The sequence below is a fragment of the Apium graveolens genome, chromosome 3 (assembly GCF_009905375.1).
Source record: "Apium graveolens cultivar Ventura chromosome 3, ASM990537v1, whole genome shotgun sequence".
Lineage (NCBI taxonomy): Eukaryota > Viridiplantae > Streptophyta > Magnoliopsida > Apiales > Apiaceae > Apium > Apium graveolens.
Window position 1 is genome coordinate 193238003 of NC_133649.1, and position 27561 is coordinate 193265563.

Below are 27561 nucleotides of genomic sequence, written 5' to 3' on the forward strand. Positions count from 1 at the left end.
TCATTATATAAAACCCATCCAAATGCACTTAATGTGGCTGTATTTTAACACTCGCATCGCATCACACTTGACCCACACACACTACACAAACCCTAAACCTTTATCTTTTCTTGTATTACATCGCGGCTGATTCTACTTGCGTTACGCCATGGCTCTGGTACATTTTCTACATCTTTCTTTTACTCTCTACATAATATGTTCATATCTATTGTATTTTTTGTTGATTTAATTCACTTGTTATTTGCTTTATCAGTGAATCGATGCCTACTTTTTTTGTAGTCATAGTCTTTAGTGTTACAATCAGTTTCGACTAATAAAATTTAAAGATGCACCTCGATCGCAATCTGTAAGTCACAAGTGCTTCACCGTTTGACAGGAATTTAAAGTTGCGGTTTTAGGGGGTAGAATTGGACAGTTAAATATAATAAATGTGAATTTATGTATAGGTATTATGTACCTTTCTTTTGACTAACGTTATATATACTTTAGGTTGGTGATAAAATTATAATCTATCAATATTATTATTAGTAAACTACATCTGGTTAATGCTTATGTTTAGCACTCTGATTAGTTGTTAATAAGGTACTTTAACTGCCTAGGTTTGTTTAATGATTTTCTAATCCGTGGTTATTATTGTGACCATTGGTATATGATGATATTAGTTTTTGGACAAGTATATTTGATTCACTCATTTCAGTACCAATTGCTAATTGTAGTTTAAATGTTAAATTGAGTCCGAGTTCAACTGATGGTAATCCAATATAGTATTTCAACTTGTTGTAACCTGTGTTCTTGAACTTTACGAATATGCAACTCAGAGCCTTTTATAGTGTTAAATTGAATATATGAGGTAAACACTGTTAGACCAGTGGATCCTTTAGAGCTATGATGTGTACGTTTAGAGGTAAAAAGTGGTTTATGTTGTGATGTTGAAGTAACATATGACAATGTGTTGTAGCACATTTTATAATGTATTTTTCTTGTAGATTATGCATGCTGGGAATGGAAATCACAATGCCTGGAAAACACTCATAGCAGCAGAATACTGCGCTGTGAAAGTTGAACTGGTTAAGGATTTTCAAATGGGTGTATCAAATAAGACCCCCGAATTCTTGAAAATGAACCCAATGGGAAAGGTGTGTTTTATTTTTAAATGATAAATGTTTATTATTGTATATATTTCCCAGGACTTGCGTTTTATCTGTAACAAACTACTTTATTGTAGATTCCGGTGCTTGAAACCCCTGATGGTGCTGTTTTTGAGAGTAATGCCATAGCACGTTATGGTGAGGGTGAAACTAATTTCTCATAATTGATATTTTAACTGTATTTTGCTGCTCTATCTGTAGTTTCTTTCTTCACTGTACAGTTGCTCGTTTGAATCCTGACAATGCTCTTTTCGGCTCTTCACCAATTGATTATGTAAGTCATTTGCCTTCAACTATCATGCGGGCATTCACCCTCCACTTGCTAGAACTATTTTAATTTTATCATGAGAATAGCCAGTTATATTATTACCATATGCTTCTTAAGCTTTCAATGTTTAAATTATAGGCTCATGTTGATCAATGGATTGATTTTGCATCTCTGGAGGTTTACACGAATCTATCCCGATGGGGATATCCACGAATGGGTTATGCTGTATACCTTCCTCCTGTAAGTCAAATATCCTTCTTTCTTAACTTCAACATCAGTTTTCTTTGTTTTTCTACAAATTATCGTGACTCATAGCATTTATGTGAACAAGGCCGAGGAAGCTGCGATTGCTGGATTGAAGAGAGCACTAGGGGCCTTGAATACCCATCTTGCTTCCAACACGTACCTTGTTGGGCATAGTGTCACCTTGGCTGATATTATTATGACATGCACCTTGTCTTTTGGATTTAGTCGAATTCTGACTAAGGGTTTCACATCGGAATTTCCACATGTTGAGAGGTATTTTTGGACCATGGTTAATCAACCAAACTTCTCCAAGATTATGGGTGAAGTCAAGCAGACAGATTCAGTGCCCCCTGTGCCCTCGGCAAAGAAGCCAACGCCTGCCAAGGAAACTGCAAAACTAAAGGCTAAGGAAGAACCCAAGAAAGAAGTCGTGAAGCCTAAAACTGAGGAAGTTGTTGAAGAAGAAGCACCCAAGCCAAAGGCAAAGAACCCACTTGATCTGCTTCCTCCCAGTAAAATGATACTGGATGATTGGAAGAGGCTTTATTCCAACACCAAGTCCAACTTCCGCGAGGTTGCTGTCAAAGGTATAACTATAAACAATCTTGCAAATTTAAGTGTGGTTTGTAAAGGTTATGTTGAATTTTGGCAATCCCTGTCATACTAAGGCTAAAGTTAATGGTTGCATGTAACTGATATCTCTATGGTTGTATGCGCCTCTTGTTTAATGTTGGTGTTTGTCTTTCCAGTCCCATGATTGCCTTTGGTTTACTTTCTCTCATCGTTTTAAACAACTGTTGAACTTGTTTTGTTTCAGACTGTACTATATTTCCCTTTATAGAGTCATGTGCATAGTTTTAAATACTCTAGTGAGAATCATCCAAAGAATTTGTGATTCAGAGATTGTTTGGGAATGATGATATTTTATGTGTGTACTCTTGCTTGTTGATACTCCCTCTGTTTTAAAATATAAGTTGTTTGACTATTTGACACACTTTAAAGTGCCTTGACCGCGTACTTTCTTTTTTGTGATTAAAAAATATTTAATTAATATCTTAATTTACAAGAGAAAATAAATAATTTAAACAATATTGTAAAAGCAAATGTGTGCCAAATAGTCAAGCGACGTATATTTTTTATATAGAGGGAATATGTGACTTCACCTGCGTAGTTGATTTTCTGTGAAATATGCAGCGACATTCATCTCACCCATTCAGGAATTATTATATATATAATTTTGAGTTGCCATGAGCAATGGTCGACTATCATTTCTAGTTCTCTTTACCATGCGGTACAACAGTTATTTAGTATTAATATAAATTTTATGACAAGTGAGTAGGTTTGCGGATAATCATGGATAAATGTTCTACGTGCATACATGAATCTATCTAGACTATTGTGATCTAACAAGTATGCTACATCTATAATTAGATGATTAGTTTTGTGCCTTCCACGTCTTTTAATTGAGATTGTTAGGCATGTATGTTTCCATTAGAAACTGACCGGTATCTTTTGACTTATGTGCAGGATTCTGGGATATGTATGATCCTGAGGGATACTCTCTTTGGTTTTGTGATTACAAGTACAATGATGAGAATACAGTCTCATTCGTGACTATGAACAAGGTGGGTGGATTTTTGCAGCGTATGGATCTGGCACGGAAGTATGCGTTTGGTAAGATGTTGGTTATTGGTTCAGAGCCACCATATAAGGTCCAGGGACTCTGGCTTTTCCGCGGGAAAGAGATCCCTAAATTTGTAATGGAGGAGTGTTACGACATGGAGCTGTACAAGTGGACGGAAGTTGATATTACTGATGAAGCTCAAAAGGAGCGTGCTAGCCAAATGATAGAAGATCACGAGCCTTTTGAAGGCGAGGCTTTATTGGATGCCAAGTGTTTCAAGTGATTTATTATGTGAACTTCCAGTGATATACTATGTAGTTTTTGTTTGAAATAGAACGTCATCTGAGATTTTTAAGCCTAAATTACCTTGTACTTTTTGTTTCTCCCCGTTACTGTGTTACTCTCTCATGTGGGTTGGATTTTAACTTATCTTCATTTTGGCCATGTTTGATTTTGGTGTCCCTTGCTGTAGTTTCCATGGTTAGCCTAGCTTCTCAAATCTCCGTGTACTTTTTAATTGAATTTTAAGCGTGCCTGTCTTGACACTTCTACTGTTTTAATCTGTGTTTTTGGGTTCCTGCAGTAAAAGGTGTAAAAAAAAGGTTAGGAATTTAATTTCGGTGGTTTTTTTTGTCAAATTTAAAGCAGATTTCATTAATGACTTAAAAGAGATTCAATCGGGACAAACCCCAACTGATCATGCATTTTGTTTTCAGATTGCTTAACAAACTGAATATTCTGAAAATTAAAAATGAAGGTAATGGTTTTCCGGATAATCCAGCACGCATCTCCCCCGAAAACAGTAGCTTCACAATTGACCCTCACATTAATTCGATTGATATTGCAATGTTCAGAGGACTCAGTTATATTGCAATGTTCAGAGGACTCAGTTGCAACAACGGAGTTTAGATGCCTCATATTATGAACAAATATTTTTTGTGAGAGGTGAACACATGTGATTTTCACCACCGTTCCAAACGCACCCCAGCTATCTACCTGCCGGACACCAGCTATAAACCTGCCGAAAGTGTTGTTGATGCGAGATATCCAGATCTCCCAATACACCATCCAATTAATTTTCAACACAACCATCACATCGTATAAAGCGAGACACATCGTATAAAGCGAGACAATCAAACACACAAATAATAACTTAAACAGGACAATTTCGGTGGTTTGTGATATGTGATCTACAGCTTTATAAGCGAGTTGAATTTGTATACAGATTTGATAATTTGAATTTTAAGGTCAAACATGTCAAATATCGGATAGGAAGTACGGGGAACGTGGAAAATTCATCCTACATTTTTGTGAATAAAGCTTGATTAGCATTCTCGTATATAAATACTTTAATTTAATCTAATTCTATATTCTATAGTGGATAAAACTTGCGTTAAATATTAAATTTAAATAGTATCTCAACTCAAATATATGTAATATTCACTTTATTTTTTTATTTATCGCTTTGATTTTTGCACGCATTTCAGTGTATTTTGACCGGTTAGTAATATGATTTTAATTTATTTTTTTTTGTGAATTAAAATAGAAGTTGTCTACTTTTATTTATAAAATAAAAGTTACAAATGATAATTCTAATTAGTTGGTCAAAATATATTAAAATATATGCAAAAGTCAAAATAACAATAAAAAAAACAGAGGGATTAATTTTTGAACAAGGTAAAGAAGAAAAATGTTAGGCTAACAAGAGAGAGTCTTGAATAACTCATTTTAATTTGCATAGTTTGTGCAGAGTAGCAAAGTTTGAACTCCATAAAAATATCAAAATCGGCTCGGATGATTGAACTACTATGTGATTCGAAGTTGGATACGTTTCTAATCGAACTTAATGTGATTCGACAAGATGACTCCTCATGTTCCGGATATTCATAGTGTTTTGAACTAATCACATTTTGTGCTCCTTTGGTCTGTGTAAGTTATCAGCGCTGTGATTCCTTGACCATTTTAGAGAAAGAATTTATGTTTTCATCTGTACTAGGAAAATGGTACTTTGTCTACATATGTGATGATCAAGATTTGAATTCTACAATAACCAGGCAATTTTTTTCAAAAACATTTTTAACATACAAGAAAGCACAACCATCCAAACTCTGTCTACATCAACCCTTAAGCGTTAGTTAACCTAGTAGCTAGAATTATAGCAAGAGCAACAGTCCGCGCATTGTACGATAACTCTGTTGTCTCCAAATCCCATACTATATTAGAGACTGGCAAGCTGCTGGATGTTGATGGGAGAAACAACATCTTGATTTCCAGTGAAGGCCTTCCTTGCCATTAGTACATTCACGGCTTCTGTTGGATGGAATGCATCCCAGAACACATATTCATCCCTGTTTGAACAAGGCTGCTGCATCGGAAGGCATGTTATCTGTCCGTTGTTCTTCCCAATACCACAGCACCCACGATCTAGAACGCTGAATCCTACAGATCCACCAAGTAACGATTAGTACGTTATAACAACTAAACAATTTACTCATCTAAACACTCATTTTGCTGATGAAAATTTACCATAGGATCCAGGGTTGGCGAGGATATCTTGGATCATGTTGTGAATGTCAATGAAGGTTATTCTTGCACCGGGAAGATTAGTGTTTAGATTATTGATCATTGTCTTGGTGTTGGCATTGAAAGGTAAAACTAGCTGGTTAACTTCCTCTGAGCACTGACTCGTTGTACTTTGTGAAAGAATGCTGGGAATACAACCCATTAATCCAAGACCTGCTATGATTACCTTCCGTGCTCCAAGAGTGTAGAGTCTCTGTACCAAAAATACCAATTAAAGATTGATCAAAATCTCTTCAATCACTTATAACAAAACCAAAAAGCATGGATATTTGAAGGTGTTTATTTTTTGGCCATCTTACTGTGAGTTGGGCTGTGTACTGCTGAACTAAGAGATCTGCGAATTGTGGACCATTATACTGATTTTTGGTTGGATAGTTGGGCATTAGGTAGTTATTTAAGTAGTCATTGCTGCCCATTCCAACGAAGAAGATGCACCGTGATAGCTGTTGTGCTAGATTAGCTGCTCCAACTCTTGCTCTGATTTGAGTTAGCGAACTCTCAAAGTTCTCAAGTTGCCTGTTAAATGGGATCCTACCAACCTAACAAGAGAACATTGAAAATCATTTATAGAATACCAATTTCAACTTTTAACTTGTCAGCAGTAAATAAGTAGCTAAACATTGTTGTTGTTATTTACTCACAAAATTTCTTCCTGTAATATCAAGAATCCCGGCCGCAGCAGAAGCATAATTGACACCATGAAGCATATCATCAGTTGAAGCTTCAGAGTATGCCGGCACCAGAGGTAGTCCCAAGAGATCAGCTGCATGTCCAAATTTGCTTTGTAATTGAAATTAAAAGATATAAACCAGAGACCGAGGGGGGCGAGAGGGAGGGAGGGAGGGTACAAGAGAGAGAGAGAGAGAGAGAGAGAGAGAGAGAGATTACCAATCTCATCAACCATAGTGTAGCCATTGGAAAAGCGACCAGTAGGACCAGCCTTAAAGTCAATACCATAAGGGTAATAGTTAGCTTTTGCTAACGAAGCCAGATTATTGTTATTTCCATTGTCAATCAATGAATCTCCAAAGACGAACATAGCAGGAACCATCTCTGTTGTTGGTGCTGCTGCTTGTGGTGCAACATCAAAATCATCTCCCACCACTTGTTGCCCCAAAACCCCAACATTGATATGGCAAATGTACATGAGTATTACTGTCCGCAGCAACACATTCAAACAAGAAAACTTCAAGTACTTACCCATTGTTCACAAATGTATTGGTAACGGTGTGTGTGTAAATGGAAAGCAAGCTTATATATGATGGCCCTACTAAAGCTAGTGTATAGTAAAGGTGATGAGACTTGTAAGTATAACTGAGGTTCAATTAATAAACTGCATGGGATAAGACGGGAGACTTGTAAGTATAACTGAGGTTCAATTAATAAACTGCATGGGATAAGACGGATGGAATCAGGAAGAAAAGTAAATGCTATCACCTGTAAATTTACAAAGCACTAAATAACCCTCATAATTTCCCACATGCATTGCCCACCTCTTTCCTTCTCTGTTTCCCAATGCTATATTTGATAACTCCGGTATGCGGACGGGTCTTTGGGTCTTTACAATGTCGTGCCTGTACCCTTCTCGCGGTTGTGGTGTAACTGCCGTTGGTGTCTGCAAAATAACACTGGAGGGGGATTTGAGTCCCATTACACCTTCAGCATGAGAGTAATAACTCGGTTTGGGAAAGTGAAGATCGATATGAATAAAAGTTGACTCTGTGTGTATATTTGTGTGTAACATAGCGTTACCCCCAAAACCCTTCTCCTTGGTATATATAACCCAATTGTAGGGTTTATGGTTTGGTACCTTTAGATCAGAACCGTTCGTTATTAGGGCGGAGGACGCATGTCTCAAATGGATTTCATACACGTGTCTAGGCAGGAACCGCCTTAGAATGTACTAAAGGTGTACTGACGCGTGGGCCGGGGGTTGGCCTGTGCCTGAGTCGGGATGGACCCGGCTCCTACCCTGAGCTTGGACTCTAGTTGGGAAGCCACCTTACTCCTAGACTGGGTTGGGTCCTGGATCCCCTTGGGCTTGGTCCACCTTAGTGAAAGGTTGAAGCCTAACCGAGATACTTATACCCTCTCATTCGACCCCTTCCAAGAGTACCCTAAAAGCTTGTCCTAAATTAAAATTTGAGGCATTTTGGACAAAATAGTGTTCCAATAATGTCCTAGTGGTACCTTGAAACGCTAGGATTAAAAAATTATTTTCCTCCCTTTTTACACATCTCTCTCCTCTCATCATTTAATTTCCCTCTTCATTATAATTTAAATATATTATTATTTTAGTAATAAGGCACAAATATAGGGCATATTGTTGGAGTTGATGTACAACAAATTTATCTTAAATCACTATAACATAATATTTTATTATATTTATAAGGCATTTATTAGGACATTGTTGGACTTGCTCTTATGCAGATTTTCTGGATGAGGGAGTAGAGTGGTGTTGGCTTTGGAAAAAAAATTGCTGCTTTCTTTCCCCAATCCAGGTTGGGTGCGTGGAGTCATACCCGGATTCAAAGAGAGAAATTGGTTGCCTTGAGAAAATTTTGCTTCTTTATTGCCCCTCAATTCGGGTTGGATGGGTAGAGCCATATCCGGGTTCAAAGAGAGAAATTGGCTGCCTTAAGAAAATTTTGCTTCTTTCTTGCCCCCAATCCAGGCGGGGTGTGTAGAGCCATATCCGGGTTCAAAGGAAGAAATTGGCTGCCTTAAGAAAATTTTGCCGCTTTCTTGCCCCCCAATCCGGGTTGGGTGTGTAAAGCCATACCGGGTTCAAAGAGAGAAAATTGGTTGTCTTGTGAAAATTTTGCTACTTTTTTGCCCCCAATCCGGATTGGGTGTATAGAGCTATATATGGGTTCAAAGAGAGGAATTGGTTGCCCCCAATCCGTGTTGTGTGTGTAGATACATATACGGATTCAAAGAGAGAATACCTTGTAAAAATTTTGCTGCTTTCTTGTTCCTAACCCGGATATGTTAGGTAGATACATACTCGGGTATGCCTGAATTCCGGAGTTCAGTTTCTTCGCCCCTTGTAAAATGGGTGTTCTTGCTTTTTCTTTTTACTTTACCAAAATCAAACACAGTAAAATATTCATATTCTCACTCAATTTTCCGAAGAAAACGAAGGGTGAAGGATGCTCCGCTGTTGCTTTTCTGTTGCGTCTCTTTCTTCGACTTGACGTGTAAGCTTCTATCTCTTCTTTCTATATTCGTTTATTATTCTCGATTTTTTATTTGAATTTTGCATTCATAAGCTTTTTCATTTTCGATTTTGAGGTTTTGGGCTGAATATATATACCGATGTGTTGTTGTTTTTGAAGTATTGTTATGATTGTGTTTGTGATTTGTTTGGGTTATTTGGGTTCAGATTTCTATCAAATTTGGTTGTTCTTGTTTTGATTTTGGTTTCAATTTTATGGGTTTTTTGTTGGTATTTTTGGTGTTCGTTCTTGGATATATGTGTAAGTATAGGCTATATTTGCGTATTTCGGTGTTTGATTTTCGTGTGAAGTGTTTTTGGGATAGGGCTTTGACTGATTGCCGAGTAGAAATAGGTTAATCAGGATAATGCTAGTCTGGACTAGAGATGTATAATTGGGTTAAACTTGCATTGCCGATCCAGATTGGCGGGTTATGAGCGAAATATCACTATATTAGCTAGCCACTTCGGGTATTTGATTTCACATATGATACCTTCCTTGAACAATTCTCCACCTCTTCATCTATTAATTTATGTCTCTCCCGGACGAAGTTTCTCATTTTTTACTTTATTTGCTTTATGCCCGGGTTCACATCTAAACTATGCATTGCTACAGAATTTTGTAACCCATGCATGTCTTTGGGATTGTTACATAATCCCGGAGCAGAGTTATCAATTCTTGTCTAAAATTTGTTTCGAGCCCGAACCCTATTTTCACCGTCTTGGAAGGGTTGCTTTTATCAATCAGGATTGTTACTGTCTCAACTTCAGCCTCAATCTTTGCTTTGTCCCGGGTGAGATAAGCTGCTGAATCTAGGCTTCAGTATTTTTTTCATGTAAACGTGGGCCTGGGTCGATGCCCTTCTTTGGTTGTTTTCCCTTGGTTCATTTGTTCCAAGGTTGGCCGCTTGCATAGTAGGACTGCCGTGGTCCGGAGATGGGTCTACTTCAATCACTACCATGACTTGGTTACTTTATCGTGGCTCATCTAAACCCGGCTCGATCAATTTTGGATTCGGGTTGGATTCAATGACTTGAACCTCCTTCCTAGATCCTTTTTTTAGTGAGGACGATACTTCTTATGGCTTTGCTATTTTTGAATTACTGTGGCCTTCCTTTTATTATCTTGGTTAGTCTCAACCATGACTAGTGCTTGGTAGGGGAGAATACGGTTCGGTTCGGTTTTTGAATAAAACCGGAACCGAAACTGAATATCTTCGATTTTAGAAATCAAAAACCGCAACCGAATTAACGATTTCGGTTTTGGTTTCAAAGTCCCGGTTCGGTTGTAATTTTTCGGTTTCGGTTTAAAACCGAAAAAAGAAAAATAATTACAACTTGAATAAAAAAAGTTCACTTAATTAAACAATATAACCACATCATCTGAATTTTTACAAGAATCATCATAGAAAGTGACATATTACAAATTAAACATCCGAAATCCAAAAGAAGTGCAATTAAATTCATTATCAATTTTCTATTTTCTGCATATTTTTCCCTCTCTATCCTTTGCAGTCTCCTTCACCATGAAGCATACTACCTGCCTGAAAATATATATTATATCAGTTGGATGCATAAAAATGTTGAATTTGTCAATAGGAGCTATATCAGGGAAGTCATACTTGAATTATGATATAGAAATTGTGGAGTGCAAGAGAAGTCTATTGACAGAAATGTGTTTTGTTTAAGCATCAATTAAGAAATCTTAGGCCAAGAAATAAAATTAAGCTTAAACGAAGACGACCCAATAGCAGGAAGAGGGACATAATCCACATATGACGGGGAAATACTAGGGGACTTTTAGGGGGCAGTAAAGAATGCTTTCCACTGTGCATCATACTTCTGAACTATACAAAAAAAAATTGTAGTGTTACAATATGAAATCAAATTTGTGAATTGATAAACCTAAAACCAATTTATATATACTGGACATCAGAAATATAAAAATAGAAAAAGAGTTTTGAAACGCGATCCAGAGATAAGGGACTCCAATGTGATTTATATATTCGAAATCAGTGCAAACTTCTTTTTGATATTAGTAGGGAGCCAATGTGAATATAATTATGATTCATATGTGTTTATTCTTAGTTTAATAACGCTTCTTTAAATGATGAATTCATACAAGCAATGGACTATTCTTATTTTAAATGTTTATTCTTAGTTTAATACCTGTTGAAATTTCCTCACATGAGTCAATACCTGCAAAATACCAAAATCATCTAGACGAAGAGGAATATACTATTTGCAACTGATTTCAGCTTGAGTTCATGCAGACTTAAGAAGTGATAAGACTACATATTCCACAATCATGAACCAACTACATAAACTGGATATTTACACAAAATCATTTATTCATTCCAACCAAACTTATGGATTATATGAACAGGTCTAGTAGTAAAATGACTACAGATTCTTTATGAAATGTGTAGCCAGTTTGTAGAACCAGTATCCAGTTTATCTTGTAATAAAGATTGTTCAGCTGTGTTAATAGAAGGCCAGTATGGTGTAGTTGCTGTATCGAGAAAAATGAGTCATGTTATCTCTTAATATGCACTGACACTGGTACTTGTATGACAGGGAAATAAAATGTAACAGAAGAAATAAATATTAGCAAGGAGAAGTTATCGAAAAGGAAAATGACAAGTAAACTTAATTGATATCCAAAAGGTAAACTTGCATTATAAAATTTCGATTTTGTCCAAAATTAAGTTTTGATGTAAAAATTTAAAGTATCAAGTGATATGGAGCTCTTAATATGTCATGTTGTGCAAGACATGCCTGTACACTAACAAGACTAAGTCAAATTGACAACCTTAAGTAAGTTGTATCATAATCTATGTTTGCATTATGTATTGTAACATTTAAGTCTGTAAAAATGTAAATAGGGCAGATTGGAGTATTTTTCTGTAAACAGTATCAAGCCTAAGAATTCTATATGGAAGAAGATCAAGAAGATCATGCCTCATAAGAATTATAAAAAAGCTTGGAGTTGAATAAATCTGTTTTGAGAAAAATGTTCTAAGTCAAGATCTCTACAAGTCACAGATTAAGTGTTATAGAGAAATCATTCGAGAACTTCGGAATGACTTTTAGAGGAGTCAGGAAAGCTACTAGAGAACTCAGAGATATCGACAAGCCAAATTGAAGACATGAAGATTAGAGATATCGACAAGTCATTTCTTCACTAGAGAACTCTAGAGATATCGATAAGTCAAAATATCACAAGAGATCTCTGAGATATCGGTAAGTCAAAATATTACTAGAGATCTCTGAGATATCAACAAGTCAAAATATCACTAGAGATCTCTGAGATATTGATAAGTCTATTTTCCACTAGAGAACTCAGAGATATCGATAAGCCAAAGTGAAGACATGAAGATGAGAGATCTCGACAAGCTAAATTCTCTTATAGAGAACTCAGAGACCTCTACAAGTCAAAACAACTATAGAGCAATGAGCAATGAGAGATCTCGATAATCCAATATACTTATCGAGATGTCAAGTTCTCTATATACCAAACTGGAGATCTCGAGGTAAAACTCAAAGTACAAAGTGCAGACCGGTTCAATATCCAAAATTATCAATCAACAAACAATCCAATCAGTTGGATTGACAAGTCTACAAAAAGCAGCTTGAAGAGTACACAATAAAAGGCCAAGATTAACTGGCAAGGTAAAGAAAGGGGTGCAAGATTAGCAAAGGTACACTTAGCCAGAAATAGAAAGATTTGAATATCCAAAAATAGGGTTTAGTACATGCTATTGCATGCTGTGTAATATCCAGTGCTTACCGTTCTATAAAGTAAACACTGGCTGTTTTGTTTAGTTGTAACAAAAAGATCTCAAATTTCTTGTAACTCTCAAGAGAGAAGCTGAGTTCTTAACATAATAAGAACTCAAAAATTTATAGCAAAACACATACTTGATTTTAATATAAAATTAAGTGAAGTTTTTGAAAGATAGTGTGTCCCTGTGCATGTATTATTACCTCATTTAAATCACACTATCTTTACAAGTTACATTTGTATATCTGCTTTGTTCACCAAGCTTAAGAAAAACAAAAAGCCATTAAAATTGTCTAAAACACATTCACCCCCCTCTGTATTGTATTCATTACCTAACAAGTGGTATCAGAGCAAAATCTGAAAGTAAAAAGATTAAAGATCTTGAAAGAATGAATACACAGAAACTTATCAGCATCAAAATCCCCACTTTTGACAGATCTAACTATACATTATGGAAAAAGAAAATGTTGTTGTTTATCAGGATGGCCAATCCACTGTATATTCAGATCCTCAAAAATGGCCCTTTCACTCCCATGGTAAGAGTTGAGGAATCTACAGATGGAGATATGGTTATTCCAGCACATTATGTATCTAAAGGTCCTTTAGAGTACACTGAGCCTGAGAAAGAGAAAGTCTCCCTAGACAGTGGCTTGCAGCTGATCTTGATAGAGTCACTTGACAATGTAATGTACAATAACATTATCAACTGTGACACAGCTAAGCAAATCTGGGAGAAAATTGAGATCTTGTGTGAAGGAACAAAGGAGGTTAGATCAAACCAAATGAGGATTTCCGTCTCTCGATATGAGGGGTTTATGGCTAAACCTAAAGAAGGAACTACTGAAGTTTTTGAAAGGTTCAATAAATTGATAAATGACTTGTAGCTACATGATAAATATTATGAAGCTGAGGAGGTTAACCTAAAGTTCTTGCTAGCTCTTCCTGACCATCTTGAACATAAAATTTCAGCTATTAGAGAAGGAAGAGATTTGAGCAGAATAACTTTGGAAGTTCTATACGGAATCTTGAAGACTTATGAACTTGAAATGATGCAAAGGAATTCATTGAAAGCACATCATGGACATGTTGTTGATGGTTCAAGTGCTTTAATTATAAATGACAGAGAAGAAAGTGAAGATGAGCAAGATGATCAAGTTTCAGTTAGTCAAGCTATAGAACAGAAGAACAAAGGACCTCAGAAGCAAGTTGTGTTGGAACTAGAGGAAGATGAATATTACACCTTGGATGAATTATATGAAATGGACCAGTCCATGGCTTACTTGGCTAGAAAATTTTCAAATATTAGAGTCAAGAAGCCAAGGTTTTTCAAAGGCAAGGGACAATCTTCCAACAGTAACGACTGGAAACCAAAATCTCAGTTCAATTTAGTTAGAAAAGGTGGTTACAAAATAGGATCTGTGAACAGATCAAAGATAAGGTGCTTCAACTGTGATGAGTTGGGTCACTTTGCTACTGATTGCAGAAAACCTAAAAAGGTGAAGAAAGACAAGGCCTATCTTGATTTGGAAGCAAAATATGAAGCTCTCTTGAAGAAGTAGTCTGGAAAAGCTTATATTACAGAAGGAAAAAGTTGGGATGATACTGATGTTGATGAAGAAGTTGGAAACTATGCACTTATGGATTTTGAGCATGGAGAAGCATCCACTTCAAAATCAAAGGTACCAACTCTAACCACTATTGATTTAAATGCTAGTCAATATAAGGAGACTGTGGAAAAGATGAGTGTGGAGATGTTTTATATACACACTAGTCTAGTGGCAGCTACTGAGGAAGTCAGTAGGCTAACCAAGGCTAATTAGAAGCTTGAGAGTGAAAGACAAAAGATGGATCTACTGCTTTTGGAGCTTGAGTTAGTCAAGCAAGAAAATGATTATCTGAAAAATAAGTTAAAGTGTGCTACTGAAATTGAAGCTGTGTTGAGGGAAAAGCTAGAAAAGAATGAAGTCAAGTTGAAATCTTTCAGAAATATATCAGAGTTGGTTGGACAATACCATGAGAAGAACAAGCCATGTGTTAATATAGCTATTGGTCTTGATTATGATGCCTTGAATAGCAAGAAAAAAGATATTGGTGACAAAGGAAAAGCAACTGGAAAATGAAGATATTCCAGCTATGCTGAAAAAGGTTGTTTCACCTATGTTCAAGGCATGTGAAGTTAATTTCAGCGAAGAAGAGTTGATTATAAAGTAAGAAATTGCTGATGAAGACAATGATAAGAAAAATGCAGAAACAACTCCGATTTCCAAAGCGGAAAAGAAGCCCATGGTCAACCAAGATTCCAAGACACTTGTCAAGGAACCAAAAACTGAAGATGCAAGAAAGAAGAAGAAAAATAGAAATGGGAAGATTGGAATAAACAAAAGTAACAATTTTTCTCATGTTGCAGATACTTTAAGAAAGCAATGTCAAAGATGTGGCTCTGAGAATCATCTAATTCACCTTTGCAGAAAGGTAGTTAACAAGCTAGTAGAAGGAGCATGCAAATACAATGAAGCAGATGCAAATGATCCCTACTCATTCTATGACAAGTTTGATTGCATTCCTTGCAACTTGAAAGTGATGAAAAGTTGCCACAAGCTGAGAGTAGACCTCAAAGAAACAAAAATTGGGTCTACAACACAAAGGGAAAATGCACAACAATCAATGAATTCTATTTTATCTAAAATAACTCATTCTGATTCTGCTCACTCTGTTAACAAGAAGAAAGTGCCCAACACTGCTTGCTAAACACACTTAAACTCATTGTGTGCAGAGCAAAAAGAAGAAAGTCATATGGATCATAGACAGTGGATGCTCAAGACATATGACATGTGATATGGCCCTACTATCACAGTTTGAGGAGAAGGCTGGTCCATTAGTGACCTTTGGAGATAACAACAAAGGCTTCACAATGGGATATAGCAAATTGATCTCTGGAAATGTTGTCATTGATGATGTAGCACTAGTAGCTGGTCTTGAAGTGAATCTTCTCAATGTTAGCCAATTTGCAGACAAAGGCTTTAAAGTTTTATTCAACAAAGAAGCATTCACTTTTATCAGCAAGAAAACTGGAGAAGTTGCTCTAAAAGGAGCAAGGAAAGGAAGCTTATTTGTTGTAGACTTGGACTCAGCAAATAAGGATGGAATTTGTTGCTTCTACACCAAGGCATCTGTAGAACAAAGCAAGCTATGGCATAAAAAACTGTCTCACTTGAATTTCAAGGCAATTGACGCTTTGGTGAAAAAGGAGTTAGTAAGAGCCATGCCTAATCTGGAGTTTGCTCAAGATGAAGTCTGTGATGCTTGTCAAAAAGGAAAAATGAAAAGATCAAGTCACAAGAGTAAAACTGTGAATTCTATAAGTGCACATTTACAACTTATTCACATGGACTTATTTGGACCAGTTAATGTCCAGTCAATTTTAAGAAAAAGGTATGCACTTGTGATGGTGGATGACTACTCAAGATATAAATGGCTAGAATTTATGCAATCTAAAGATGAGACTCCACACATCAAAACTGAGCATATAAAGAAGATTGAGAAGCAGGCTAAAGATCAGAACTGTGTGAAAAGGTTGAGTAGTAATAATGGAACAGAATTCAGGAATGCAACCTTAACTGAATTCTATAAAGAACAGGGCATTGTTCAAGAGTTCTCAGCTGCTAGAACACCTCATCAAAATGGGGTAGTTCAGAGAAAGAATAGAACATTGGTAGAGGCTTCTAGAATAATGTTACAAGATGCAAAATTGCCAACTAGTTTTTGGGAAGAAGCTGTGAACGCTGCATGCTATACTCAGAACAGATATCTCATTAACAAGAATCTTGGAAAGTCACCTTACTCAATCTTGTCTAAGAGAAAGTCTACTGTGAAACATCTTCATGTGTTTGGAAGAAAGTTCTATGTGCTAAAGGACAACTCTGAATATGTGGGAAAATTTGACTCTAAAGTTTTTGAGGCAATTTTTCTGGGATATTCATTGGAGAGAACTGCATGCAAAGTCTATGTGATTGAATAGAAGAAAATTATGGAAAGCACAGATATTACTTTTGATGATGACAAGTGCCCAGGCTTGGAATGCCTTGATGAAAATGAAGTTGAAGCCCATAAGTTTGAAAATCTCAATACTGATAGTGACTCTGATGATGAAGTTAAAGTCAACACAAATCAAAGAATTGTAGAAGAGTAAGATAATCAAGTGAATCATGAGAATAGAAGCTCATCTCAAATACCTGAATTTGACAGTACATACTCAGGGGGGGGGGGAAAGAGGAGAAAATTCTGGAAGTCATGCTAGTAATGAAGAAGAAGAAAAAAGCACAAGTCAACAAAATCACACAAGGAAGTGGGATAGAAGTCACACTAGAGAATCAATTATTGTTGATCCAACTGCTGGAGTGAGGACTAGAAGTGCAACTGCAAATGAATGCCTTCATGCATGTTTTCTGTCACAAGTTGAGCCAAAGAAAATTAAAGAAGCCCTTCTTGATCCTGATTGGATATATGCAATACAAGAAAAGCTAAATCGGTTTGAAAGAAATAAAGTTTGGGAATTGGTTCCTGCACCAAAGAACAGAAGTATTATTGGAACAATATGGGTGTTCAGGAACAAGATGGATAAAAATGGAACTGTTACCAGAAATCAAGCAAGGTTGGTTGCAAAAGGCTACTCACAGGAGGAAGGAATTGATTATGATGAAACTTTTGCTCCAGTTGCAAGACTTGAAGCAATAAGAATTTTCCTAGCATTTGCTGCATATTCAAATTTCAAGGTATATCAAATGGATGTGAAGAGTGCATTCTTTAATGGTGAGTTGGAAGATGAGGTTTATATGCAACAACCACCTGGTTTTGAAGATCCAGAATTTCCAAATTTTGCATACAAGCTACTTAAGGCTCTCTATGGACTCAAACAAACACCTAGAGCTTGGTATAACACACTATCAGAATTTTTAATTAAACATGGATTCACTAGAGGTACCATAGACAAGACTCACTTCTACAAGAAGCATGGTGATGATATGATCCTAGTTCAGATTTATGTGGATGATATCATCTTTGGTTCTACCAATGAAAAGTTTTGTCAAAGATTCTCCAGGCTTATGCAGAGTAAATATGAAATGAGTATGATAGAGGAATTAAGTTACTTTCTTGGACTTCAAGTCAGTCAAATAAGTGATAGAATCTTCATCAGCCAAACTAAGTATGTCAAAGATTTATTGAAAAAGTTTGGCATGGTTGATTGTTCACCTGCATCTACAACTATGTCTACAACAATAAAGTTGGATGAAGATAAAAGTACAAAAGTGTAGATATTTCAAGCTATAAAGGGATGATTGGATCATTGCTTTACTTAACTACAAGTAGACCAGACATCATGTTTGCTACATGTCTGTGTGCAAGATTTCAAGCCAATCCAAAAGAATCACATTTGATGGCTGTGAAGAGGATTTTCCGATATTTGAAAGGAACTCCAAACTTGGGATTATGGTATCCTAAGGGAACTGGTTTTGAAGCTGTTGGATATACAGATGCAGATTTTGCTGGATGCAGGGTTGACAGAAAGAGTAATAGTGGAAGCTGTCAGTTTCTTGGATAAAGACTTGTATCCTGGTATAGCAAGAAACAACAATCTGTGTCAACTTCCACAGCTAAAGCTGAATACATAGTTGCTGGAAGTTGTTGTACTCAAGTGCTTTAGATTAGAAATCAGCTAATGGATTATGGCCTAGTGTTACACAAAATTCTAATTATGTGTGACAATACTAGTGTTATATCTATAGTGGCTAATCCAATTAATCATTCTAGAACAAAGCACATTGATGTAAGGTACCATTTTATTAGAGAACATGCTAAAAATGGTACCATTGAGCTAATTTTTGTTCCAACAGAAAAACAATTAGCTGACATTTTTACTAAACCTTTGGATGAAGCAACTTTCACTAGACTTGTAGGTGAAATTAGAATGCTTAATTCTTCATCCTAAGGCAAGAACTCAGCTAATGTTTTACAGCAGATTAATTTTTAATAGATTAATATTAATTTGATTTAATTAAAAATTAACTGAAATATAAATTATAAATATTTCAGAAATCATTGCATATTTATTTTTCAAAATTCAAAATTCAGCTTGAAATTTTTTCAAATTCTAAGAAAACTGTCTAGCTGTTAATTTACATCCTTAATATGTAAAATTAACACAAGGAAGAATCAAAGTGATTAAAAGTATATAGAGAACTGAGTTCTCGATAAGTCTAACTGACTTATCAATAAGTCATTTTAAGACTTCTCGAGTGAGTTCTCAATAAGCTTTATTATTGTTAGGAATATGTTGTGAACTTGATGATAAATTAATCAAAACACCTTAATAGATTTAACTTAGTGAATTTTGTAGCACTTAACAGATGATCAAATATAGTCCCGACGAATAATTCAATATAGTCCCGACAGATGATGATTTGATATCCATCGAGTGAGTAGCTTATGTAATAATAAGTATTATAGCACATTTCTTGTAACACCCCCAAATACGGGGTCGGGGATCCGGGTTGTCACGAGTTCCATTTCCCTTAATAACACCCAATCTTAATAAACAATCAACTACTCTGTACTGTGACCCCACAATAAACACACACACCACAAGTTATAGTCTCAGAGATGAATATCCAAAAATAACACGAGTCATTTTATTCCAAAATTATATGCCATTACACCTTAAAAGGGTTTCTGAATAAATTTACATTTCTTTGCTATTATTACAATTGATAAAGATACATAAGTCTGGTACATCAAAAGTTGAAAGCCTAGCCTATTGGTAGTTCCTACCTCAGCTACAGCGACATCAACGCCTATAGGAAACTGCGGAACGTTTCCTATCCGCTCACAAATTGGGAGCTTGGTCCTGTTCATCTTGTCTATCTGATGTTGTGTGATGAAAGAAGAAAGCAAGGGTGAGCAACAAGCCCACCAAAATAATATGTATACTGATTAACAATATATGAGCATACTCATAGTACTCATGAAAGTCTTGGTCAGAAGAAATGAACCAAGCTGATATCTTAACGCGACCAAGTCGCAAAATATTCAGTATATATATACATATATATATACTTTTCACAATCTTTGAAATCCTCTGACATGTATAATATACACAGAGTTCCAGTTAATAACTGTATAAAAATATCGTTGCAAGGTGATCTCATATATCTAACCTTCTCTCAATATTTTTCTGAAAATCTTTGACATGCACAGGATAATCATTTACTAGATATAAGTTTAAAAGATGAAGTTACAAGATACTCCAATATACTTATATCCGAATACTACTTGAACTACCACCGTTCAAGTTATAATCAGTTTCAAAAGTTCATCACCCAGATGAGACTACAAGATAAGACTTGAATAGATTCAATCCTTGAAATATCATTATAAATAATGAAGTTACGAGATACTTCATTAAGTCCCGATATATATATATACACCTATATATATACATTTCATACACTCCTTGAAAACCTCTGTTATGAGAATTATAAACAGAGTTGCAATATCCAATGAATTTTGGAAAGGAGAAAACCTTGGCATAAACCTGATATCTTGCTGATCAGGCAAATATACCAATAAGTAACCTTTTCTACTAATAGATGGATGAATCCCCCACCGGTCATCACCCTGGCCACATAAGGTCCTTGTGCTGGACTGCCACCCGGCCTCTTACGCGTTGATGGACTGCCACCTAGCCACTTACACTTTGATAGACCGTACCCCGGCCTGTCGCTTATGCCGATTCAATTAGAGGAACTTACTTCCCGAACGTTGGGCAAGTAATCAAATTATTTTCTCAAAACAGCAACCACGTTGCGAATGTAAAATACACCACAGAGCCGGATCCCCCAGGTTTTGAGCGATTATTTAAATCCCCTTGAAAGGAAGATCTTAAATATAAAAATGAGTTTTGGGGTCCACTCTAACTTTTAAAAATCATTTTGAAGACCGAAAACATTTTTAAGAATGTTTGGAGTAATGCTGATTTAATGAAATAAATCAGTCCCAACATATTAGAAAATATCTGAATATTATTATTTAAATAATAATATTCCCAAAAAGGATAATCTCTATAAAATAATCGAAGTAGAAGTGTTAAACTCATACTTGAAATGGATATTAAATAACCAAAGATATACTTATATGAAAGTACTATCTTTATTTGAATAATCGAAAATAAGTTTGATTATCGAAATATTATTCTTTAATAAAATAAAGAATATTATTAAATAATAAGCGGATTCATAATACCTCGAATGAATATTATAAATAATATTCATTAAATAAAATAAACGGAGTCATACATCCTCAAATGAATATCCAATTAATAATCATTAAATAGAATAAACAGAGTCATAAGTCCTCGAATGAATATTCAAATAATATTCATTAAATAAAATAAAGTTATCGAATAAACCTTATTCGATCAATAGTTTTGAAAACTATATCCCTATATATATAAATATATATATATATATATAATATACTCGGGAACATCGACTCCCGGTTTAGAAATATGTTCACCTTTGGGTCCCCTATACTAAGGGTATACGCAACTACTGCTTATTTCTAGCATAGGTATTATGCAACTGAATCAACAAATATATGTATCAAGATTATGGAATATACATGCATATATTCCATATCACATGCTACAATATATCGCAAGAATTTGCTAATTAACCAACATGCATTTATCACAAGACAATGCATATACATATATACATCACAACAACAGTATATCAGGTAGAAAACTTGCCTGAGCGACTGGGGGTTACAAATGGCTTGGGACGAGTCTGGTAACCTATAAACAACATATAAGTTGGAATTAAACCAAAGTCGCTTATGAATCTATACTTTAACCAATTAGACCCTAACGTTCGCTTTTGCGCTTAACGATTCACTTAAGTCGCTCGAGTACCCTCGGCTCCACCATTTTTAATAAATTAACCATTAAGGGTTTTAAGGCAATTCTTTCGCGAGTGTCTTACCAACTGCCTAATACACTTTACTTAAATGTTTCATACTCCAATTAGTCCTTTAAGGTCTTTAACCAAGGTTTCAAAGTAAGGCGAGGGGTAATGATTCGTTCGCAAAACGTCGTTACTTAAAACGGCCGTTTCTCCTAAACCGTACATCGGAATCAAACGAACCACATATCAAAACGAAGCTCGTAACATGAACTATCTAAACATGGCAATGGTCAAAACCTATCAGGGAGGTCTCGGGTCCTAATGTTATGAACAAAAGCAGTCTAAAGTAAATCGGACATTACGACGACTATGTTTACGCGATTTCCCAATTTTATACCATTCTAATTCAACCACCAATCAATCCCAATTCATTCATATAACCAACATCCATCCACACTACATCATAAAAGCCCCAATCAACTCAATATTAACAATTTATACTTATTCTTAAACTTGAATTTAAACTATACTTAAGTCCTTTAACCAATCGATAAGATTTTAACATTCAATTCACTACCATTCCAACCCAAACTCTAAACCAACAAGCATCAAGCTACTCTTTTACCATAACAATCAAAATCATCCTAATATACAAGTAAATCTAGGGTTTGGAGATGTTATAACTTCCTTGAAGTGATTGGAGTAGCTAGGAAGCCTTAAGAAGCCTTGAGATGTCTTAGGGATGCTTGGATCTTAAAGGAAAAACAAGAAAAATCAAGTTAAAAATCTTGAAATCACTATTCATTATCTTCTTCATTGATTTCTTGGAAGAGATTGAGAATGAATTGGAGGCTTAAACTTATAGGATAGCCATATCTATGCATAAGGAGTACTAGATAATTATCTTACCAATTAAGGAAGCTTGGAACTTGAATTTTGAAAATTCTTCTTCTTGAAATGGAGAAAAGCCGAGAGCAATGTTGAAGAATGAAATGATTTTGTGTTTTTTTATTTGTTTTGCCTAGCTTGGTTGTTTTTGTTTTGTTTTTGGTTAATTACCTTTCTAACCTTGAACTTTGTGTGGTTTTAAATCAACCACACCTCCTTCCCCTTATGTCATGCTTATGTCACTTTGTGATGTCATCATCCCTTACTTGCCCTCTTCTTATTGGTTGGATGACCTCATCATCCCTAACCTCCTTGATTAACTTCCTAATTGTTTGCCTAATGACCGCTGATCTGTTATACGGTTCGCTTAACTTTCGTTCTCGTTTCTCGTTTGAGGGATCATACCCGGGATCTTATTACTTGGGTTTCCTTAACCTTTCTCAATACATTATAATCCTTTTATGATCCTCTCTTATAATACTTTAATTTAAATACTTTTTATCCTGTTACCTTATACTCAATTCTTTATGTATCTGGTAGATTTCTGGGAAAAATTAAAGTGTTCGGATTTGGATTCTGACGATCTTTACATACACTTATATACCACATAGAGTACTAATAATATCCCAGAAGATCAATAAAAGAACCCCTACATAGTGTGACATAAAAAGTTTTCTTATTCAGCAAAACACTATTCATAAGGGTTTCAAAAATTCCAAAAATTGAGGTTATTACAGTCTCCCCTCCTTAAAAGGATTCCGTCCCGGAATCAGATAGAAAATGAGTAGGGATACTTTCTTAGCATTGCACTTTCTAACTCATACGTAATTTTCCCACATTGTGGTTCTACCATCAAACTCTGACTAGTTTGATAACTCTTCTCCTAAGCATATGTCCATTTTTGATCTATAACCCTTCCTGGTTGCTCCATGTAGGTTACGTCTGGTTGCATGTCTATGCACTCATATGCCCCTATTTGTCTGGCATCCGAATTACACTTCCTTAACATTGATATGTGGAACACGTTATGAACTTACTACATGTTCGGGGGTAAGGCTAGCTCATATGCTAACTTCCCAATACGTCTTAATACCTCAAAGGGTCCAACAATTCGTAGGCTTAGCTTTCCTTTCTTTTTTTTTTGAACCTCATCAATCCTTTCCAAGGGATACCTTTAACATTACTAGGTCCTCTATTTCCTATTCTTTGTCCTTTCGTGTCAAATTAACATATTGTCATGTCCATCTTGGGCTACTACCAGCCGTCCTCTGATTAGATCTATCATATCCTTGGTCCTTTGGACCACTGCTGGTCCGAGCATCTTGCGCTCTACAACTTCATCCTAACATAAGGGAGATCGACATTTTCTTCCCTCAAAGATCTTATAAGACGATATCTCGATACCTGACATACGATCTATTATCGTGAGAAAACTCAATCCGCTTTAAGTGATCATTCCAAATTCACTCAAGTCTATTGCACAGACTCTCATTATAGCTTTTAGCATTAGAGCTTTTGCTTCTCAATACCCATTCTTTTCCAGTTCGTAATCGCTACTACCTTCCGTTCCTAATATTATACTGGTTATACTTTTGCTCGTTAGCGTTCTATAACCTTTTAATAACCACGTCAACCTTAGTATCACTAACGCGTTAGAATCGGAATACCATCGTACTGATACTACTTCCTTTAGCTGCTTCCATCTTCGAAAGCTTGATCCATCATATAGAAGTAAAGGAATTTGTTGAGAGATCACTATGATCATGAACACTTGTTCTATTGCATAGTTAGTACAGAAGGTGGCCAGCCTTTAGCACTTGACAAGTAATTAAACGACATGTGGTATCCTACTAGGCTTCTATCACACAAATAGATAGTCATTCGGCAATACCTCCCCTTCTGGAAGGGTTGTTCTTCTCTGCTTACATGAAATGAAAAGAAGAGAAAAGAACGAACTGAAGAGAATTGTATATATGTAAAAAAATATTGCCATAAAATATCTGGCTTGGAATCTACCTCTGAACTATAGAGGTTTGTCATAGGAGAACAAAACATATATGTATTTATATCAACATCAAGTATTATAGCATCGTATTTCACATGCCTAAATATTTTTGCTATTCAGTCCATCATTCTATGGACCCATGCTCTTCCTCGAGCTTATACATAATCACCTTTAAAACTCCCTCGACATCGAAAATCGAATCTGGGATCTCATTCTAGACACCATCGTTACTAGAATTCTATGCTTGCATCGCAACCTTCCTCGTATAGTAATACGACTTTCTATTGATAAGAAGGAATAAATATTCAATAGGTAGATAATCTACTTAACCAGTCTATTCATAAATAACTTATACATCACCACAACCCGATTAGGGGTACCCAATCTCAACATCCATTACACTACAACTCTCACGGTTGTAATCGGCTCATTATTCAAAGAATCGTTGCTGTATTACTATGGTCCACCACTGACCTACTGTCGTCATTCATTTTCCTTGGAATCTTAATAGCTAACCATACGGAGTCCATACCTGTCGTATCAAATTCTTCTAAGGAGTTAACATAATTACCATTCATAATTCATGAAGAACACTCCAGATCCTGACGTACTTTCATGACATGAAGCAGATAAAATTGCAGAAGAGTTTCAATCAAAGCAATGATAGCAGGTTAATACCATTCTTAATCATATGCCTTCAATAGAAGACTTAACTCAAAGGTTTGTCTAGTCCTTTTTGAAACATGGTCCTGGCTTATCTCAAGATAGTATCTTCTGAGATAGATAGCCCGCTCATGGCGATTACACGAATTAAACCTTTACCAACTACTATTACGGTTGGGTATTGCACAGTCATCAGAAGGAATGTCAATCTTCCAAACCATAATACAACCTTCATAGCTTTAACCATCATCACTGTATTCCTTTGGCACAAGCGCCTATAATTATCCTCTTACCTTTAAAGTGTCGGCCACCTCTTTGGCCTTTCCTGATAGTAAAATTTCCTTACAGTCAATGTCATTTTAACCACCTCCAAATAATTTTTCTACCTCATTTCAATCACAGCTTATGTGAAGATGTTTTCCTTAAAATCTGATGAGTAAAAAAAATCACCATTTTTCCATAAGTTAATCACTGTCACGACTGACTCTCAATCATACTTAGAACATCTTTTATCTTAAGTCCTAATTTCCCTGAACAATTTCGACCATTACTGGTTCGATCCATACTTTCTCGTGGTTTAACACGTGCCCCACTTGGCATCATTATAATTACGTCATATTTCCTTTATCAACATTTCTATTCTTGAGAATTTTGAATATTACCTTTCTCCTTGTAAAACCTCTAAGGTTATCCTTGAATCGTTCCTCCTGTATTCCCTAGATACAGGGCATATCAAGATACCATTTATTAATACCAGAATCATTGTCTATATACTTCTGAAAAATTTCTCCACTGATTCTTATAGGTTGTTATTACCTTAATCCTTTCCAATTCATACTGTCAAAACTCATACTATCCCTATTAAGGGTGAAATGCCAACCTTTATGCATTCCCCTAAGATTCATTTTAAGTTACCGATGTTCTATCCTTAATTCCACCTTTAAAAAGGTACTTGCATCCTTCCATGGATAAATCAAGTCTTATATCCTTGATAGATTATCTTATTCAATCATTCCCACCTCGATAGTTTATACCAATTTCACGATAGCATCCTTATTCAAACTGAGGTCAACCCATATGGCCTTCAAAAGATAACAATGGTTACCCGCTTTTCTTTCCTAATTTGGTAATGACAACAGGGATGTTCTGGAAGATATTGGTCGTGTTCAACGTGAACTTCTTCTTAATAATTCCTCATTTACTTTTGTTGTTTATCTCAACAGTCATCTCAATGTTGGGATGTCTTTCATGCCTGGCGTCTCCCTTTCTGAGTATCATACCACCGGTCTTACACTTCACATTCCTGAAGGTCACTCCCTTCATCTAATTTTCCTAATTTCCTACTTTCTTGTCTCCTCAGTCTATCCGCGTCTCATTATTTATCCTTCGAACTATCTCAAGGTTTCCTCGAATCCTTCCAACTTGAAGGGGTACAACATATATATCTCTTATGCCTTCAACCATCAACTTTAACTCATGGTAAATCATCCTCATCCTGACGATCATATACTTTTCTATTTCTATTGCTACGAGTCTTTAGGGTTTCCTCATACCCGACTCCCTTATCATTCCTCAAACTCTATTGCCTTTATATTCCTTTCCACTTCAGTTTCTTTTTATTTTCCTTTCTCTTATCATTATTTCATGAACCAACACAACATAAGCATTGATTTCAAACATCCCGTCATTCTGGATTCGTGTCCTCAGAACGAATCTTGATAACTTTTACAACTTAGATTCATAATTCATCATACTCGTCTGCCTTTGTTCTGGCTCTAAAGCTTTTACACTATCTCCATAACCTTGGGAAGTACTTTCCTGAAAACAATTGACTGAACTTAAATCAGTTTATTATAATCTCTTGCTCCGTGCCTTCCTTGGCCTTTCACCAGCGGGTGGCCTCTCTCATAGGAGGGTAAGTGACAAAATAGTCTTTTGTGATTCGTTAATCATCTAGAATCTCAAATGATTCCTATATTTCCTTTAGCCAGGCTCTTGCCTCGACCGGGTTCGCTTGTTCCTTGGAACTCCGAGAGCTTAGTGACTTAAAGGCCCTGAAAGATTTCCTTCCGCATTGTTTCCTCAAGGTGGTGGTTGGGGATAATAGTCTAAGTTCTCTTTAGACAGGTCCATGAATTGTCGTATAGGAGTACCGTCTCAGGTCTCCTTTCCTTACTC

At 35.9% G+C, this 27561-nt stretch overlaps 2 protein-coding genes across 2 annotated transcripts; one reads left to right on the forward strand and one right to left on the reverse strand.

The window, feature by feature from the left end:
• LOC141712996 (elongation factor 1-gamma 3-like) lies at window positions 1–3730 on the forward strand. The gene is made up of 7 exons (XM_074516174.1): window positions 1–157; window positions 987–1136; window positions 1226–1286; window positions 1370–1422; window positions 1555–1656; window positions 1748–2249; window positions 3190–3730. Exons 1-7 carry the CDS (start codon window positions 149–151, stop codon window positions 3567–3569), a joined length of 1257 nt encoding a protein of 418 aa, XP_074372275.1. The 5' UTR covers window positions 1–148; the 3' UTR covers window positions 3570–3730.
• A 1552-nt stretch (window positions 3731–5282) lies between these two features.
• LOC141710947 (GDSL esterase/lipase At1g71691-like) lies at window positions 5283–7168 on the reverse strand. The gene is made up of 5 exons (XM_074513430.1): window positions 6758–7168; window positions 6511–6632; window positions 6169–6408; window positions 5813–6062; window positions 5283–5725 (listed from the first exon to the last, which is right to left on the reverse strand). Exons 1-5 carry the CDS (start codon window positions 7071–7073, stop codon window positions 5505–5507), a joined length of 1149 nt encoding a protein of 382 aa, XP_074369531.1. The 5' UTR covers window positions 7074–7168; the 3' UTR covers window positions 5283–5504.
• Window positions 7169–27561: the final 20393 nt, after the last annotated feature.

Excerpts from the sequence above, each read along its gene's own strand:
- LOC141712996 (XM_074516174.1), top strand. Across the intron at positions 1,137-1,225 it reads AAATGAACCCAATGGGAAAG|ATTCCGGTGCTTGAAACCCC; the intron begins GTGTGTTTTATT and ends ACTTTATTGTAG. Across the intron at positions 1,287-1,369 it reads TAATGCCATAGCACGTTATG|TTGCTCGTTTGAATCCTGAC; the intron begins GTGAGGGTGAAA and ends TTCACTGTACAG.
- LOC141710947 (XM_074513430.1), bottom strand. The coding sequence starts at position 7,073 with ATGGGTAAGTACTTGAAGTTTTCTTGTTTGAATGTGTTGCTGCGGACA. Across the intron at positions 6,063-6,168 it reads AGTACACAGCCCAACTCACA|AGACTCTACACTCTTGGAGC; the intron begins GTAAGATGGCCA and ends TTTTTGGTACAG. Across the intron at positions 5,726-5,812 it reads CGCCAACCCTGGATCCTATG|GATTCAGCGTTCTAGATCGT; the intron begins GTAAATTTTCAT and ends GTGGATCTGTAG.